General features: G+C 40.9%; 1 protein-coding gene across 2 annotated transcripts in view; it reads right to left on the bottom strand.

Annotated features, from left to right (window-relative positions):
• Nucleotides 1-18,184, bottom strand: part of CLIC5 (chloride intracellular channel 5) — an 84,750-nt gene that overhangs the window by 45,483 nt on the left and 21,083 nt on the right. Inside the window, exon 1 of one of the 2 annotated variants that reach the window (XM_065835811.2) lies at nt 12,958-13,319. The exons of the other annotated variant lie outside the window; for it this stretch is intronic. Coding sequence (XP_065691883.1) covers nt 12,958-13,020 — 63 coding nt within the window. The 5' untranslated portion in view covers nt 13,021-13,319. Of the gene's footprint in view, nt 1-12,957; nt 13,320-18,184 lie in introns of those variants that run through there. 2 annotated transcript variants of the gene reach the window in all.

Genomic DNA, 18,184 nt, shown 5'->3' with positions numbered 1-18,184 from the left:
AACAAGAACCAGCTCTAGAGCTGGATCCAGAGTTTAGCTGGAGGACTCGGATATACTGACTTCAAAAAGAAAGCAAAACCAAAAATTGGAAGTTAGAGCACCTCAGTGCAAGAAAGGGCAGCTCAGTAAATCAAGGCAAAAATACCATTCCTTGCCGAACTGCAAGTGCGAGTAGGAGAAGAAAATAATATTAAAATTATGTAAATACTAGTGGAAGTCAAAAAAAAAAGGTGGGGAAGGCGTAATAACAAAGGTGCAGAGAAAAACAACTGAAACTGCCATTCTGAGAGATCCTGTAACATGCAAGAATATTCCATGATTCAACCCCTCTTCATCCAGGAACAGCTTTTAAAAATATATTATAAATAAAATAAACAAACCAAACAGGTCTTCAGTTGTGCACTGAATCAGCAGCAATGGCTCATCGCAAAACACAGGGCAATGAAAGAAAATCATTTCCTCCCATGATATGCGTTTGTATCGGTTTGAAGCTGCCCATTCAGCAGCTAAAAGCAAAAGGAAAGCAGTAACACAGCGTGCCTGTTGACCCACACAAATTGAATCAGTCTAGAAAAACACCGGCAACAATAGCGATGACACATCGGGGCCGGTTCCTCTGAATTCCACTTGTTTCGGACAATACACAGGTACAGACACGCACCAGCACCCAAAACAACAGTAGTCAAATGCGTGGCAAGGTTCAGGATATTTATTAGGGTGTTAAAATGTCATGGGGAGGACAAGCTTGACAAGGGATATAGAGAAGTACCCGCCCCGCCTGAGAATAAATTCAGCATTTTATGAGGAGTTAAACCACAATGCTTGAGTAGCTTTTACAGTAATTGATCTATGTAAAGAGAAAAGAAGTGCTATTCTAGATTCAGGACAGACATGAGGAAGAAATTTTGTACATTGAGGGTGGTGAAACACTGGCCCAGGTTGGGCAGAGAGGTGGTGGATGCCCCATCCCTGGAGACATCCCAGGCCAGGCTGGACAGGGCTCTGAGCAACCTGATCTGGGTGAAGATGTCCCTGCTCATGGCAGGGGTGGCACTGGATGAGCTTTGAAGGTCCCTTCAAACCCAAACTACTCTATGATTCTATCATTTTAGCTGGACAAGCTACCAGGCTACACGGATATTAAAATGAACGTCAGTGCAAATGTTTCATAGGAAAAGCAGCCAAGGCACGGGGATGTGCCATGACTTAGGCAGTGACAGGCAGAAAAGGAATTCAGCTCTCATATTTGCCCATTTCCCTCTTCTTTCCTCTCCCTCAAGGTCTGACCGGTCTCGCCCATCACTCAGAGCCCTGGCCAAGCCAGCATCTGCTTTGGAGACTCTTCGCAAGTCTGGTCTTTGTACATCCAAAGATAAGCATTTCTATTTAACCTCCATCCAAACTAATCACATCCCATTATCACACCCAGGACACTGAGAGATATTTGAAGACACACAAGCAGTCTCTGACCATCATTTATATCAAGTCAGCTTCAACCCAGTTTGTGCTGTCTTTCAGAGACATGGAAATCAAAGATTCCTTCCGTGCCTGAGCCAAGCCCTGCTCTGGCTTGCCAAGACATCCCCCCTTGCAGTGCCTTCCAGGTTTGTAGATTTTATGGCTTGTTCTTTCCTTTATTGACTCTAACTATATGTGTGTCCTTACAGCACATCTAGTCTTGATCTGAACCAGAAGAAGAAAGGCCACAACTTCCTTGGTGGTTCATTCCAATGGTTAATCACTTTTACAGTTATTATTAAGCTTATTTCCAACTGGACTATATCTGACCTTAACTATTAGTATGCCTTGTTGTACTTGTTACCACTATGCTAAAAATCCCCCTACAGATACATTTATTATTACAATCAAGTGACATTTGGACTTTTTACTTAAATTAGAAAGACTGCCTTAAGGATGGCAATCTTACATATTTTTTAAGCTTTAAAATTATTCTTCATGTCATCCTTTCCAATGTCATGACAGACATCAGTTCTGTGTGCATTTAAGATAGCCAGCAAAAAGATAAACTAAACCTTGACCCCCTCCCTACTGACAGCAAAGGAAAAAAAATTTAAAAGCATAGTTGTGACTAGTGTAATTTGTATATTTATTATTGGAATATTTACTGTGAACTACTAAGCAGGTGTGGCACGTGAACACTGAATCATTCATGCTAAGTGTTGTACAAAAAAAAAAAGGACACGAGAACTCTGCCTAAAGGACAGAGCATGGGACCAGAAGGATGTTCTTGAAAGATGGGGACAGACTTTTTAGCAGGGCCTGCTGCAATAGGACAAGGGGTGATGGTTTTATACTAAAAGAGGGAAGATTCAGGCTAAACAAGAGAAAGAAATTTTTTACAATGAAGGTAGTGAGACCCTGGTCGAGGTTGCTCAGAGAGGTGGTGGATGCCCCATCCCTGGAGACATCCCAGGCCAAGCTGGACGGGGCTCTGAGCAACCTGATCTGGGTGAAGATGTCCCTGCTCATGGCAGGGGTTGGACTGGGTGAGCTTTGGAGGTCCCTTCCAACCCAAGCCTTTCTATGATTCTATGACCTCCTGGCACAAGGCCACTGCTTCTCAGCTTCTGCACCTGGAAAGTGCTGACCATGACCATAAAGTGCTTCAGATTTGTCTTAAAAAGTCTCTGTATTTTTTATCTCAGGAACTGGATTTTGTGAAGAGAATCATGTTCATAGACGGCTGCCAAAGCATGGAGCAGCGTGCACAGCCTCCTTCGCAGAACTGGGGTCTAAGTATGATAACAAGTATCAGCATCCAGGAAGGTTATAGATCTTCTATTAACAAAAAAAAAAAAAAAAGGCAAGTGCTGAACATTTAAATCCATGTTATACTCTCTTTTCTGAATTGCAGACAGTTTGAATCGTTGAATCATAGAACACTTTGGATTGGAAGGGATCTTTAAAGGTCATCCAGTCCAACCCCCAAGTTGTTGAGCTTAGCTGTCCAGCTTTTTTTGAGCTGGAGCATTGATCTCTATGGATTAACTCATCAAACTTCGAACTCCACTGCTAGCCTGCAGCAGCACACACTCTTTGGAGGTGATTAGCCCTTTTCCAAACAGCAGACATTATAATTATTAGGCTTTATTAGCAGCAGAAATTAGAAATTTTCATATCTGCTTTGGCATCTTCACTGTTAAGAGAAAGGGAAACTAAAACCATACCTAAATCAAGCAAACTTCCTCTGTGTGTGAACTCCATTCCCACTGTCACAAACAGGTATTAACACATGAAATACTGGTGAATGGAGAATTAAGTCATGATGTTTTTTCTTAGTCCAGAGGAAACTAACAAATGCAAGAAAAGCAACAAAAATTGTCAAGAAATGCCTTTTATACAGCCTGACTTACATGAGGAGAGAAAAAAAATACTGCTATCATATATAATCTTTGCAAGTTTTAAATGTGTGAAATTTAAGTTTTGTAGAACTTACTTAAAGTAGATTAAAATTGGCTTTGGCCTTGAATATTAGGCTTTGAACATTTTTATTACCTTTTGCATCAAGTGCATACAGGTGAATGCCATGGGCTTCTGTCATCTGTTCTGTTCACAAAATTAGTGACTATCAAGAATGAAGATGTAGAACAGCAAACTGTCACTATCTCAGCAACCTCATGCTTAATATAATGTCATTTATGCCAAAGTAGCTGTAGCAGGGATAGGTTCAACTCCTAATTTCCTAAAGAAGCATAAATAAATCATTACAACACAACAGTTCTGACATAGGTCTCCATCAGTGCTTTATCTCAGTTTTATGCAGAGTTGTCAGAAATACATATAAAGGAGATATTTCAACATCTTTTGGCAACCAGGTATGTGGGAAAAGAATTGGAGAAGCACCCAAGCTCCAGATTTACAATACCTCTTAGGCAGAAGGTGAACCACGGTACCCTGGAGACCAACACAGAAATCATGGAGATTAGGACACTGGCTTAAATTTATGAGTCTGAATGCTTGTGAAAAACAGAGAACTTGAAAAAGAAAGCAGTTTAAATGAAGCTCCCTATTGCTCCGCTACCTGGCTGGGCACAGCACGGTGCTAACACGGCTGCACAAGCTCTGCTCATATCCTGACGCTTAATAAAGCATCCAACAGCCCCTACCCGAGAGCAGAAAAACGTCCAATTTCCTCTGGTTTGATTTCTTTTATGTTCACGAAATAAACATTTTCAATATACTTTGTTAGCAGACAGTTCTAGCTCATAGGTCTGATCCCATCACAGATTTCTATTCTAAGCGGTGTTTGGGATGCTGTGCTGGGAATAAGGGTGAAGAATATTCCCTGCCCTCACAATGTGTCCACAGCTGGTGGAAAAGGACTAGTATCAGCATTTTTTCAAGGTGAGGAGGGCCTGAATAACTTGCCCGAGGTCACTGAAGGAGGCAGAAGAGCAAAAAAGCCAATAAAGACTCCCACGAACCTGGGTGGTTACCCATATATTACTGAACTTAACGAGTTGCAGAATTTGCACAGCAGGACCTTTTAATATTTGGATTAGAGCTGGACAAAAGAAAAAATACATCAATAAAAATTTATAAAATCAGACTTCCCACCTGGTGGGAGCTGTGGATTTTGCTATGTATTAAGACAGAGTGCTGAAAGACTGAATGAAATGTCAAAAATATGTTGATTTGGATTTTGACAACACTCGGAGCCATTTTAACATGGCAAAATTTTGCTGTGGTGTGTTACAGGGCAGTATCTCAGATGATTCATGTCCCAGGCTTTTTTCTGAGTTCAGTTTCTCTTACGATATTGCAGCCACACAATTTCTGCGGTGCACCAGAGTCACTGAATCAAAGAAGCATCTGTGTCGTACCATGGAAGATCCACTTCAGTCAGTGAAAACCACCATTAAAAAGGATACATATAGAACAGTAAAATCATAAACATTTTAAAGGATAAGTTATGAAATTATTATAGAGAGGGACAGAATAATACTCATTGACAATGAATCATTTAATTTAACAGAGTCAGAGGTAACACCCTATGGACCTGTTCTACCTTTATGTGTGAACTTGCAATCAAATTGCATAGCAATAGCAATGACATGCTGTAAATGTAATCAGTTACAGAAAGTTCTACCCTTAGGTATCATTAGATAAAATTACTGGCTTTGGATCCTCAAAACACAGCTGAATGTATTTTGAATTACTTTTGTCCCACTGTAATAATTTCCAACTCTTAAATCTAATATAAAAATATCATGCTAGGAATACGTGATGCTGATAAAGCTCATCAGACCTATAAAAATCAAATCTTTTTCAATTTTAGCTCCAGATGTACATACGTGTATCACTGTTACTGCATCTAGATGAGATTTACTGCATGTCAGCAGTACAGAAGTGCAAACAAAAGGAAGGAAAAGGAGTAAGCATCTATTTTGGACTTTGTCAGTGTTAAACTTTACTCTGTCAAGCAAACCACTTGAAGCTATTTTCAAAATACCTGCTACGGCACTTTAAGTACCTGCTCTCATTTCCTAGTTCACGTAATATTTATAGATTTGAACACAGTAGGAATCTAATGCACAAAACCAAATTCTTTCTCATTCCAGCTGATTCTCCCTATGCCTTTGAGTCAGCCTTTCCTGGGGGAAAAGAAAATATAGTTGAAGCCTTATTTTATTTGTGTATATAACTAACACACAAACTTATAGCCCTTTAACATCTTACTCCACTAAAAAAGGCTAATTTGAAGTGTTCTACCAGAGCTCTTAGCTGCAAAATGGAAATATTCTGATAGTTTTGTGTTACCTGTTTGTAGCATTGCTGGCATTATTTTGCTGATATCTGCCAGATTTTGAAGAATTAAGGGTCGTACAAGCACTAAGTAATATTGCTGCTGTAATGATCAATATGTTATCCTAAACAATACTTACATAGCCTTCAATTAAAATATATTTGACATAGGCAGGTGAACTAATATACTAACATTTAGCTTTGGAGCACAGGCAGACGTACTTCCTATTGGTTCTCTTGGAAAGGATCCCTGTATATTTTTGGGATGCTATGTCAAACGATCTCTGTGACATTTGCTGTTCTGGAACAGCCACAGCAGAGCCTTATATTGCCGATGAAAGTTTCCTGGGGACACTTACTGGAGCTTCACTGCCATCGCTGAATCATGACACAACGACCTGTGAGCCTGATGAGATGAGCGCTACCAGAGATGGAAACAGAGCTGATAGCAGCTAAACATAGAGCACCCAGAGGATACCGGTGGCTATTTGTAAGTACAAGCAATAATAATTATGAATATCACCAGTTACTCATGGCAGAATTAAAATCCCTATTTACGTGGTTGGACTATGCGGCTCGGAAAAGCTGGAATAAAGGAAGGAGTTAGTAGGCGGAGTTTAAACAAGATCTCAAATGTATTAAAGCTGGACTAAGTCTATTGCCAAAGAACTCAGCAGTACAAACCTGACTGGCTTTTATGGCCAGTCCATATTGGACGTGACCCATCCTGAATGTTTCTGAAGCCTTATCCATTCAAATTATGGATCTAATGTATAAAGGCATTTAAAGAAATAAAGTCTATGCATATTCAACAAAGCATTTGAATATGTTTCATTTTCATCAAATGGTTTGGTTACAATTAACATATATATCGATGCCATCAAGTTCAATAAAAAGCAAGTAGCTGCAGATATTTATATGAGGGGAAAAAAGCATCCCATGGCAGAGGAAAGTGTTATTCGTCTTTAGCTATAAACTAATGATTAGGTCATGAACTTGGGCAGAAGGAGACACAGTTGAAAATCCTCCCTTAACTTGAGATTCAGTTTGCCAAGCAACCCTAAAAGCATTTCAGACTGGGCTCAAGGTGGCAGGGGTAGTGATTATTTCCCTGCCAAGTACTTTTATAAATTTGGCCTGCTTAAAATATTCACAGCCCATCTCTAATATTCCCACCGATGAGGCACTTGTCTTGACGCAAAACAAAATCTGCAAATGCTCAGAGAGAAAACAGACACACAGACTTACAGACTCTGGGTTGCATAACTCAGGCTAAAGCTTCTTTAAAGTATTGTGTTTCCTCATCACAAGGGAAACCAAGCAACTTGTAATTTTAAAACATTTGCTAGGCAGCTATTTCTTTATTTATTGAATTGTTTCCTTTTACCAATATAAGATCGCAGCAGAATTAGATCTTGCCAAGATGGATGATTTTCCCTTGACTATTCTTTTTATTATTTTATTGAAAATGATTAATAAAAAAGACCAGAGAGTTAACTGTCAATCCAGGCAGCATTTTCACCAATTTAGCTGGCTCTGTAGTGGACTTACTGTTAATTTGTCATTCAAATTTAGGAGACCTGACTCTCTTCTTGTGCCCATTTTATATATACACATATAAACATACATATATATATGGTTGGACTCAAGGATCCTGAGGGTCTCTTCCAACCCAAATGATTCTATGATTCTATAAACTCTATGGGCTTCAACTCAGTCACTCCTGATTCAGAAAGATCTAAACAAGATAGGAACTGAGCCAGAATTACTCTGAAATACCTGACTCCCCCTGCATGGAGCTTATGAAACACGTTTATAGATGTTTAAACAGACCCAGTAAAACCATTCTCCTCACAGTATATCTGTTGGTGTCTCGACTACTGGTAAGCCTTGTATACTGGGTAACCTTAATACCAATGCACAATGCTGGCATGCTAGAAGAGGAGGCTTAAGGCTGCTGATCGTACACTGTCTCATCAAAATAAGTTTAGAAGAGACGTGAATCGTGATGCCCATCATCTGCTCGACAGCTCCTAAAGGATTCAGAATAGCCTGCCATGTTCAGGCCCCACGGGGAAATGTGAAAACCTTAGCCAACCACATAACCCAGGATCCAAAAGAATGTTATTGTCAGTCTTGGACCAACAGACAGGTTGAACCAGATGTTTCAGTATCATATCATTATTCTTCCTTGTGTTTTTCTCTCTTTATTATTTCCTCTTTACCTAGAAAGTTTCGCTGAACTTAGGAGTAACTCTGTATGGAAGCCAAAAGCTGAGTTCATAATAGCCAGCAAAATACCTACACTTCTCGAGAAACGGGAAGGAACTTTGTATCTTCCAAATCTGCTTGATTTCTACTCATCATAAAATACTTCTCAAGGGCATTCTATGAATCAAATAAATTACAGAGTCTGTATTGTTATAATGGGTTTAAAAGGTTCCTGTTGAGTTCTCTCTCCCAGTTCGTAAAGTCATTATTGGTTTTGATAACCGTGAAACTCCGAAACTGAAATCAGTTTTCTTATCAGAGTGACTTTCTAACCTTAAGACCACAAAAGCCTTAATGGCAGGGAATGATTGTTTGTACTAGGAGCAAGTAACATTTTTACTGATACCTTCCTTTAAGGCTACGCTGCAGTAGTCCACCAAAATCCAAACCAGGGTTACTTTGAAATCACCCTTTGGCAGAGACAACTGCAAAATAAAAAAAAAAATCCAGAAAATGCACAAAAATAAATCCCAGGGTGCATAAAAATCTTGCATCTCCCTGGAACAATTTGTGGGATAATTCTGTCCAAAGGAGAGAAGCGCAGCTATGACCTCCTGAGAGCATCAGCTCCGGGGATTTTGATGGAGCACGCTAAATCCACAGGATGACTTAAGACTTCTCTGTCCTGGGCAGCCAGGCTGTCCCACTGACTGATTTCTGCAGGGACAGTAAGACTGGTACCAAATCTTGCCATTGCTTTTAAACATACTCCTAACAGACCACTAAAACTTCCCCAAATGAAACCATTGGAGATAGCGAAGGGCTCACAGGAGGTTCCTGGCCTGTTCACTGCACCAAAATTCCATGAGTGTACCAGGACTGAGCTCTTCTCTTTGTGATAATCCTCTAATGAGAAATGACTGCCAGGCACCCTGCAAATCCTTCAATGCTGTTGGTCCTTGCACCTGACCTTGGCTGGTACTGTACCCCCGAGATGCTCCAAACACACCGTCACTGTACCTGGTCATGCACAACACTCAGCTCCTAATGGGAGGAACAGGCTGAGAGCCTTTGCGGCATTTTATGACTTTATGCCTTTATTGAGGCGGAAATATGGTCAATGCGTAGAATCACAGAATCATTTTGGTTGTAAAAGACCCTCAAGATCATCAACTGTTAACCCAACACTGGCACTAAACCATGTCCCTAAAACCCCTCATCTACACTTCTCTTAAACACCTCTAGGGATGCCTGAGTCAGTGAGTGTGGAAGCTCAAGGCCTTTGAAAGGTCTCTCTTGCTTCTTATATTTGAAAACACCTTCATGTTTTCTCTGGGTGGGTGTTTGGTGTGACTGCAGGTGAACACTTTGTGAAGTAAAGCCTCACGCATTATAAGCAAAAACCTCTTGCACATCTGAGCTGATGAACACATCCAGAATATCAATCACTCGATACCACAATGACTCCTTGCAGAAATAACTGTCTGCCAACTCACTACTCATTCTCCTACTACTGTGATGATACTACCATCTTTTGATTGTCATAAACGTGGATTAACACTTGCTATATTTCTGAAGCAGGAAGATTTTTTAAAATCAAATGTTCTTTGGACCATTTGTGTGATTTGTTTGCTTTCTAGAATGCACTCACTCTGAGCAATGCAAATAGAGAGTTGTACTCTCAAGTTTTGGTTGTTTTATAAGTATACAATATATTGCCCTTCATATTAAGTTTCTGGATATCAGGCATCACTCTAATTCTGAAACTCAAGGGACATACATCCAAACACCTGTTTCCACTGAAAACAGAAAGAAGCCGTAAAAGTTCTGTGGTCCTCCAGTATGGATTTTAGTAATCTGTACATAAAAAGAGCACCGTTCCAGTTTAGTTATTATGTTCAAGTATACAGGTGCAAGACTGCCAGAAAAAAAAAAAAGTTAAATATATCTCACATCAGGGTGTCATTTATCCAGAAGCACTTTGCTACTCCAGTACACAAAGAATTAAAATTAACCACAGTTAAAACCAGCTGGGTTAAGCACAGAGCAAACGTGACCTTCCGATGCTCATTTTCCCAAAGCTGCTGCTGCCAGCATCTTGTGCTACTACACATCCAACTTTTCTTTTTCCTTTTGTTTTTCTGACAGGTTCTTCCAAATCCTTTTCAAACAAGTTTAGAGAAGGAAATGCTGCTGCAGAGTTTCAGTGTTCATAAAAGGCTCACACAGGTGGACCTCACGGCTCCTCAGCTCTGCCTGATCCCACCATCTGTCTGCTGGTGTCCTGCCTCAGATTTTAGCTGGGGGGTTAATCTCAAATAAGTATCTTGCAAGAACAAACACACATTCACCAAAAAAACTCACAGATCCAGGTTAGGGCACGGATAGAAAAAGAGTAAAATGAGTGGGGATGACAACAAATAGGTGTGATAACCGGGTAACCTGTCTCTGCTGTCCTGGCAGGAGAGAGCGAACCTGCATTAGGTTACAGCACAGCTCTTTTCTTTACAGCCATCCCTCTCCTTGTCTTTCTAAGGCTCCTTCTCTCCTGGTTAGTAAATAGGAAAAGGGAAATAGAGCAATTGTGTAACACCTTTCTTTTTTTAACCTGAGACAGAAACCGCTTTTATTAGAGACTCTATGGCTGGTGGAAAACAGCCCTTTCTGGTTTATTTGTGCTTGTGGAAGACACAGTTTTCTTCAGGCCACATCTACTGCCCTATATTTTTCTCACTGGTCTCTGCATTTTCTGGCTGTGTGTTCATTCAACGACACAGGGCAGAACTCTTTTCCTTGAGTGAAGTACTAGCTCCACCAAAATCAAATGATAAAATGCCGATTTTTCCCAATGTACTTGTTATTAGAACTTGCCTCAAGTGTGATCAGTACATATAGACTGGTCACTTGCCCCAGCACCTCATACTCATCCTGAAGTTGCCACCTTTCTGTACTTCTTTCCAGTCTTAAAAGAGAGCAAGTGCCTTCTCCTCTGCAGACTCTCACCTGCATCTGCTTTCCTATTTTTCTCCTCTTACTAATATACTATTCTTTTAAATTAAATGCTCCAGCAAAGTTTTCACCTCTTCATATTTCTATCACAGGCCCCTATTTTTCAGCTTTTGGCTCACTTCTTGTTTGGATGTTTTATTTTCAACTCCTGAGCTGTATAAATTAATATTCTGGTTACATGCTTTACTATACAACTTTTCAGACTTTTAATTACAGCAATGGCACCTTTCCAAAACATCAAGAATTGTGATTTTTCAACCTAAATAGAAAGGAAGATACCAATTAATTCCTTCGCTCCAGCTCTGCAAATTATGAGTTTTATGTGAGAGATTCTACGCAATTCTGTAACATGCATTATACAGGAAGTCACATTACTAAAAATGTCCTTTCTGGAGTTATAAATCTTCAGGTGATGGCACAGCTCAGTTGAATGCAGTGCAGATTTCTTCCAGTAACTTCAGCATCCAGAACTTCACACAATTAATCTAGGCAATGACCTTCACTTTAACAGCTGATACTGTCAATGAACTGTATATCACAAACATCCCTATCGGCCTCCATAAAATCGTGTGGGCACTAAAACATATCAGTAGTTAAAGGCTGCATTCCAGAATTACATTTGTGATGACAGAGCACCAAAAAAAATCCCACTAACCTGTTTTTTAGCCCACATTCATCTCCTATTAAACTCACTTTGGTAGAAACAACTTGTAGAGGAAAGTTATCAGGACGTCTAGACCCATGCAGGTCCCTTTTCAATACATTAAGCACTATGGGGCAGTTATGAACCAGGAATTCTTGTAAAATCAATTTGTTGGGAAAAAAACCTTGGTGCTGGCTCGGTCAGAAAGGCTTGGACCTGAACTGACAGGTTTTGGAAGATGCGTGAAGAGACCATGTGTACACACCATGGATGTGGTTGACATTTCAACTTACAGCCCAAAATATCCATCAGGGAGTACAAAGCAATTATACACCCTCAACTTGACAGAAGGGAGGGGCTGGAATTTGCTTTCCCAATAGTTCTGTCCTCTGTTCGCAAAGGGTCTGATATAACTCCTGCATATTAATAATAATCTTATTGATTTATGGGGATGGTTTAGGCTCAGAGAGACCAAACACCTGCATTTTATATGGCGACAGTGGATTTCAGCCTCGATATACACAGAGGCTTTGAAACATGCTCTGAACATCAAAAAAATCTGAGCTCTTCACTGGGACACAGTTTGCATGAAGTTTGCTATTAATAAAGTTATATGTGTAAGTGGTTTGAAGCACACCACTGATTTTAATGCTTAGATTTTCATAGCCCAAGACCAACAGAGGTACCCAATTTGAAACATTCTGAAATCCTACCTATAGCAGATATACTTATTTTTCTACAGTCTCATTAAATCAGTTTCTATTCTCAGTTACTCTTGTATTAAACCAGAATGAGCTTCAGGCTGAAGAAATTGAGAGCAAAAACTCATTCAGTTTTCACTTTTTTAGAGAGAAAAAAAAAAGTATTGCAGGAAATAATCAGAAGATTGCCAGTTTATCTCAATCCTTTTTGTTTTATAATCTGTAAGCATTTAAGACCTGACAGCCTCTGCCGAGTTACCACACCATGGTACCCTTCAGCTCTTCATGCTTTCTTCCCAAAAATGCAGAAGGAAGCCAGGATTCTTAGTGAAAAACCTGGCAGTCCGAAGTTAGGACACAGCACATTGCAGGTAGCAGGCTAAGAATAAAAGGATAAACTCACAAGGAGAGAAATAACAATAAAATACAGGAACTCTGCGACTCCCTCTGCAATGTTATCTAATCCTAATGTCGTGAAGAAGAAAGCAGAGTGGATGTGTGTGCAAGAGATAACGGGCTGTCAAAGCACCGCTCCCGCTCAGCGCCAGAAAATTAAAGTTTGATTATTCAGTAGAAGCCGAGCCGATCCCAGAGTCGCGGCAGGGTCCGGCTCACAGCACAGCTTACCTTCACAAAGAGCTCGATTTCAGGGTCCTTTCCCTCCCCGTTCATGGGAACAGAGTCTGTCATTTTTCACCCCCAAAGCCACCAGGCGATCTCCTACTTTTAAGCGGCAAAAAATGAGGCTTGAACTGCACGGTGGGCAGGTTTCCCTTCCGAACAGCTCTCGCAAAGCCTTTAAAACATTGGTTTTAATGCTAAAGCTTGAAACTAGCAGAGCAAAGAAGTTTGCAGCTTAATAAAAAAATAATAATAGGGTTTATTTTAAAAAAAAGCAGGCAGCAGAGAAGTAGTCCCTGTTACGGCCGTGTAGCTCTTCAGAGCAACAAGTGCAGCCGTGCTCTGGTACCGTATCCTCATCTGTCAGAGCTGCCGTTCTCACCACCTGCCCAAAATAGCCCAGAGCATAAAACAAGAGGGTGGGGTTAACTCACAGGGGAGGAGACAAAGCTGCTGGTACCTACGGCAGGATCAGGCTCTGAGCAAATAGTTCTGCTCTTCCCTGTTTTCAGTGTTTCTGTTTGCTCCCTCCCTTATCCTACAGCTGGTTTCATTGCTTTAAGCAATAGTAATGTTTTTTTCCTTCTTTTCTGAAGGGTGTGCACCCTGCTTCTAACTGTTCAAAATCCTGATATTGTTATTGGTAAGAAAGATGAGGGGAAAAAGAGCCTTATTTCTTCACCCTGTGCATTGACTGTGCAAGGAGTGTGCAGAAAAGCCAAGCTCTGCCTCTATGAAAACCCCTGCGTGTGGTACAAAATCGTACAGAAGCCAAAACTTAACACTTTTAGGTGAGAAAAGCACCCATGGTGCCACCATGTAGAGCTCAGGAGCAGAGGAACGGGAATGGGGTTACGTGGGAGAACTAATTGATTCAGGGCCCTGACTTTTATTTTCCTAAAATATTTGGGTCCCGTAACTATTTCTTAGTGTGTCCCTCAGAGTGGTGGTTGTAGAGGGAGGAGAGGAGAGTGATGATACGCTGGGGTGGAGTGTGGAAGGAAACTTTTATGGTCCTCAGCTTGCTGTTGACATACTCTCATCACCTATACTCCCTTCTTCGCCTTGCATTCCTCGTGTGACTCAGAGGTCACCACAGCCCTCAGAGGTGGCAGAAGACAGAAAGACCTGACAGAGCTAAAAGGTGAGGAGGAAGGGAGTGCTGGTACAGGTGGGAGAGCAGACAAAGGCAAAGGGGTTGGGTGGGACCTTCTCCTCATGGCCATCACTACCTGGAGGAACTGGCTACCTTCATGTCCTGGTCCCTGCACCTCCTGCTCATATTTGGGGACCCCCACAGCTCCGGCTTGTAGGCTTCTCACTCTGTACAACTACCCAAAAGGAGGTTGTAGCATGGAGGGTGTTGGTCTCTTCTCCCAAGTAACAAGTGATAGAACAAGAGGAAATGGCCTCAAGTTGCACCAGGGGAGGTTTAGATTGGGTATTAGGAAAAATTTCTTCACAGAAAGTGTTGTCAGGCATTGGAACAGGCTGCCCAGTGAAGTGGTGGAGCCACCATCCCTGGAGGGGTTTAAAAGACAAATAGATGAGGTTCTCAGGGACATGGTTTAGTGCCTGATATTAATGGTTGGACTGCATGATCTTGAGGGTCTCTTCCAACCAAAATGATTCTATGACACAGAGAGGACTTTGGGGTATGTTTTTGACATGATCAAACACCCGTCCTTCCTGAAAATGCCCTTAACTGTGTAGTTTCATGATCCTGTTTAACTCCTGCCCATGACCCCTGGGCACTCGACCCAGGTCCAGGGTAGCAGCAGCAAACATCTCCCAGGCTTTTGGGTGAGCTTGACAGGAATTTCCCACAACAGCTGCTTCATGTGCACTACATGAAGCACTGTAATGGTTAACAAGTGAATCTCATTATGCTGTTGTAACTGTAATTACACCATAATCAACATTATAATTAGTGTAAAAGTCTGCTTATGGTTTTTAGATCTAATTAGCACTCATTCAAATAACTGGAAGGTTAACCATAAGAGAATTAAGTGTTATTACTCCTTTGATTTCAAATTTTTACATGTAATTTTTGGACTAGGCACATTAATTACCAAACATTTATAGGATAATTATTCTTAGGCCTACCGGCAAAATTCCAAGGTGTTAAGTGTACTTACATGTGGCAAAAGGAATCACTGTGTTGTAATTATATATTACAGTTATAAAAGTCTGACAAAAATGCAAGTGTAGTCACCATATCTCCAAAATGCATCCCTAAATAATATATTATCAACTATATGGTTATAAGCTTTTGTTTTTGCTGAGAAATTGTTTTGCTTTAGCACCTCATGTGATGACATGATTTCTCTAATAAGGGCTCTGGAAACATGGGGAAGTAGGTCATCTTGACTGAGGTTACCGGTACCTCCAGACTCATTGAAAACACTGTTTTGACATAGACAAGAACTTTGAACAATTTATATCACAGAAGTGTAAATACCAGCTCTGGAAGAAGAAAATACTGCCAGCTATGATAACAGTAAGGAGGCAATCCTGCTAATGTGAAACTAAAATGTTAAATAAAATCAGCATTCAGGATATCGGAACTTATTAGATGTGATGCGTGTGACCTATTTAGATGTCTATTTTAGAATGAAAAAATGTGCCCTAAAAGTGTCTACTTTTTTCCACTGGTAATAAAGGGACCACAGGGTAACAAGCTTGGATAAAGACATTATAACGGTTGAAAAAATCCTGTTGTAATTATTAAGTAATAGAAATCTGTGGCTTTAGCATCCAATTTCTACACATGTCATCTCCCGCTGCAGAAGCTGTGTGTGCTTTGCTCTTCTGAAAGTTAAACTCCAGATGTAGCATATTCAATGCACCAAAACATTTAAATTATTCCTTCCCAATCACTGTCCAGGTTTAGTGGTGTATTACAATTAGTTTGCAAGACAAAGATTATTTTGCCAAGGCTCAGCAAAGCAGAAGAAAACTCTGCAATACAAAGAAAGGGAGTTACGATGACATGAAGCTGTTTCTGTCTTGACCCAACTTTAAGTTACGGCAGGAATGGGTCAGGATTCATCTGGTTCAAGGTACTTCTGGGCAGAAGTGCCCCTGGAAGGTCCCTTCCCTGTCCCCTTCACCCATGAGGCACCAGCCTGCACCCATCCACTCATCCAGCACTTGATATGAGGGTGCTCCAAGGCTACAGAAGCCGTAGTGAGAATGCCACACATCTGGTATTCCAGCTGTGCTTGTAGGTATCCACAGAGAGAATAACCCAGCCCATCTCAAAAGAAAAATCCCTGATATTCCCAAGTCTCCCTATGGAACCCCTAGAAGAGACCATGGAAAACAGAGTCCTCATTCGTATAAATGTTGTGGTTTTTAAAATAGATTCTGAAAGCTTGATTTGAGATAAACATTGTAGTAGGCAGTGAGTAGAAGGAAATATATATACATATATGTGCTACTTCTGGAATCTATTCGTGTATTTATTGCTTTGCTTTCATATAAAACTGACTTATCACTTACATCTGGGTGGAACCTTTTTGACTATAATGGTTATTATTGTCTACACGGCTCTGTCCTGTGTTATGAAATCAGGTCTTTCTTCAGTCAAATTAAGGGCAAGATACTGATAAATAATTAGTGCACTCTCATTTTACTGCAAAGAATGAGTCACTTAGTTTGGCCTATCATTTTCTCAAAGTCAGAAGTAGCAGAGGCTTTGAGTTACGTACAAGAACATTAGACCCTGAATTATGAACTGCTCATAAGCCAAGTCATTATAGTTAGAGGTTTATGAGTTATATAAATGAATATGAGCACGTCATCCCATTAATAAAGGAAGACGGCTTCAGAAAAGAAACTGCCATGTCTCCACATGAGACCTCTATTGTAGGTGAACTCTGAGGCACTATCAGCTTTCACAGTCCTGATCCAAGCTCCACTTCCAGCAAAGATTTGTCCCGAGGGGGTGAATCAGAGGCCAAGCATCCAGAATGTAATTCTACCGTGGAGTTCTCCAGCAGACCGCTCACTACCGAGAAGGATCAGGGCACAGGGCACATCCAGCCCCCGGTGCTCACTTGCTGCTGTGAGAATAGGATATTATAAGTTTTACATAACACAGGTAACATTTGTCATGTTGTGAATAAACTTCCATTTTACAGATGAAAAGAAGAAGTAATGCATCACTATCAAGTTCTTGTTTGATCATCAGAAAAATCCAAAGGGATTTGTCTCAGATATTTGGGGTCAGACTGCATGTTCCCCTCTCCAGATGGACAAGACATGCAAGGATGTACGAAGCTCTTCACATTAGCATCATGCCAAGGCTGGGTGAGCAGATATTTTCCCTCAACTCCAGTGAGGCACAGTGCCTCAACACATGTTGGTTTGATGGAGAAACTGTGATTTTGTTCCTTCTTATAAATTGTCCCACACTCAAGAACATGGAACAAAAGACATCAAGTGATACAACAGGCGTACAGCCTGCATGACCCAAGAAATCGGATGGGATGGCAAAACCAAGGCCAAACACTTTGCATTCCACTACCTGGAAAAATTTGGATAGCCCACTCTATATCCATCCCTGAGACATTATAAATCCATCTTAGCCATGAGCTACAGTAGCTCTCCTTTACCTCATTATGAAAATACATTATTTTAGCTCTAAAGGTCTCTGCACAAAACTCAGCTGTTTAACAGAATGGTTGATCACTAGAATCAGCTCAGACAGGAGTTTCGCTAATTAAGTTCTAGTCTAAAAGAATGAAATTATTTTTATATATATTTTTTTCATATGGGTGCAGTATCAAATTTGCTGTAGCATTAATAAGCATTACCACCTTCAAGAGAAAAACACATGGCTGTTCAGTGCAAAGAGAGATTTCATTATGGAGTGAATTCAGTGGACTTTAGATGCTTTCCTCCCTTTCACTGGGAGGAGTCCAGCAGAGAGCTACAAAGACGGTGAGGGGTGTGGAGCATCTTTCTGAGACTGAGAAGGCTGGGTCTGTTCATCCTGGAGAAGAGAAGCTGAGAGGGGATTTCAACGACGTTTATAAATATCTCCAGGGTGGGTGTCAAGAGGATGCACCAGACTCCTTTCAGTGCTGCCCAGCAACAGGATGCGGGGCAACAGGCACAGATTGAAGCACAGGAGGTTCCATCTGAGTATGAGGAGAAACTTCTTTCCTTTAAGGTGCCAGAGCCCTGGCCCAGGCTGCCCAGAGAGGTTGTGGAGTCTCCTTCTCTG

This window comes from Patagioenas fasciata, chromosome 3 (assembly GCF_037038585.1).
Source record: "Patagioenas fasciata isolate bPatFas1 chromosome 3, bPatFas1.hap1, whole genome shotgun sequence".
Taxonomy (NCBI): Eukaryota; Metazoa; Chordata; class Aves; order Columbiformes; family Columbidae; genus Patagioenas; species Patagioenas fasciata.
The sequence above is the reverse complement of the archived record's forward strand: the minus strand, read 5'-3'. Positions and strand labels throughout refer to the sequence as shown.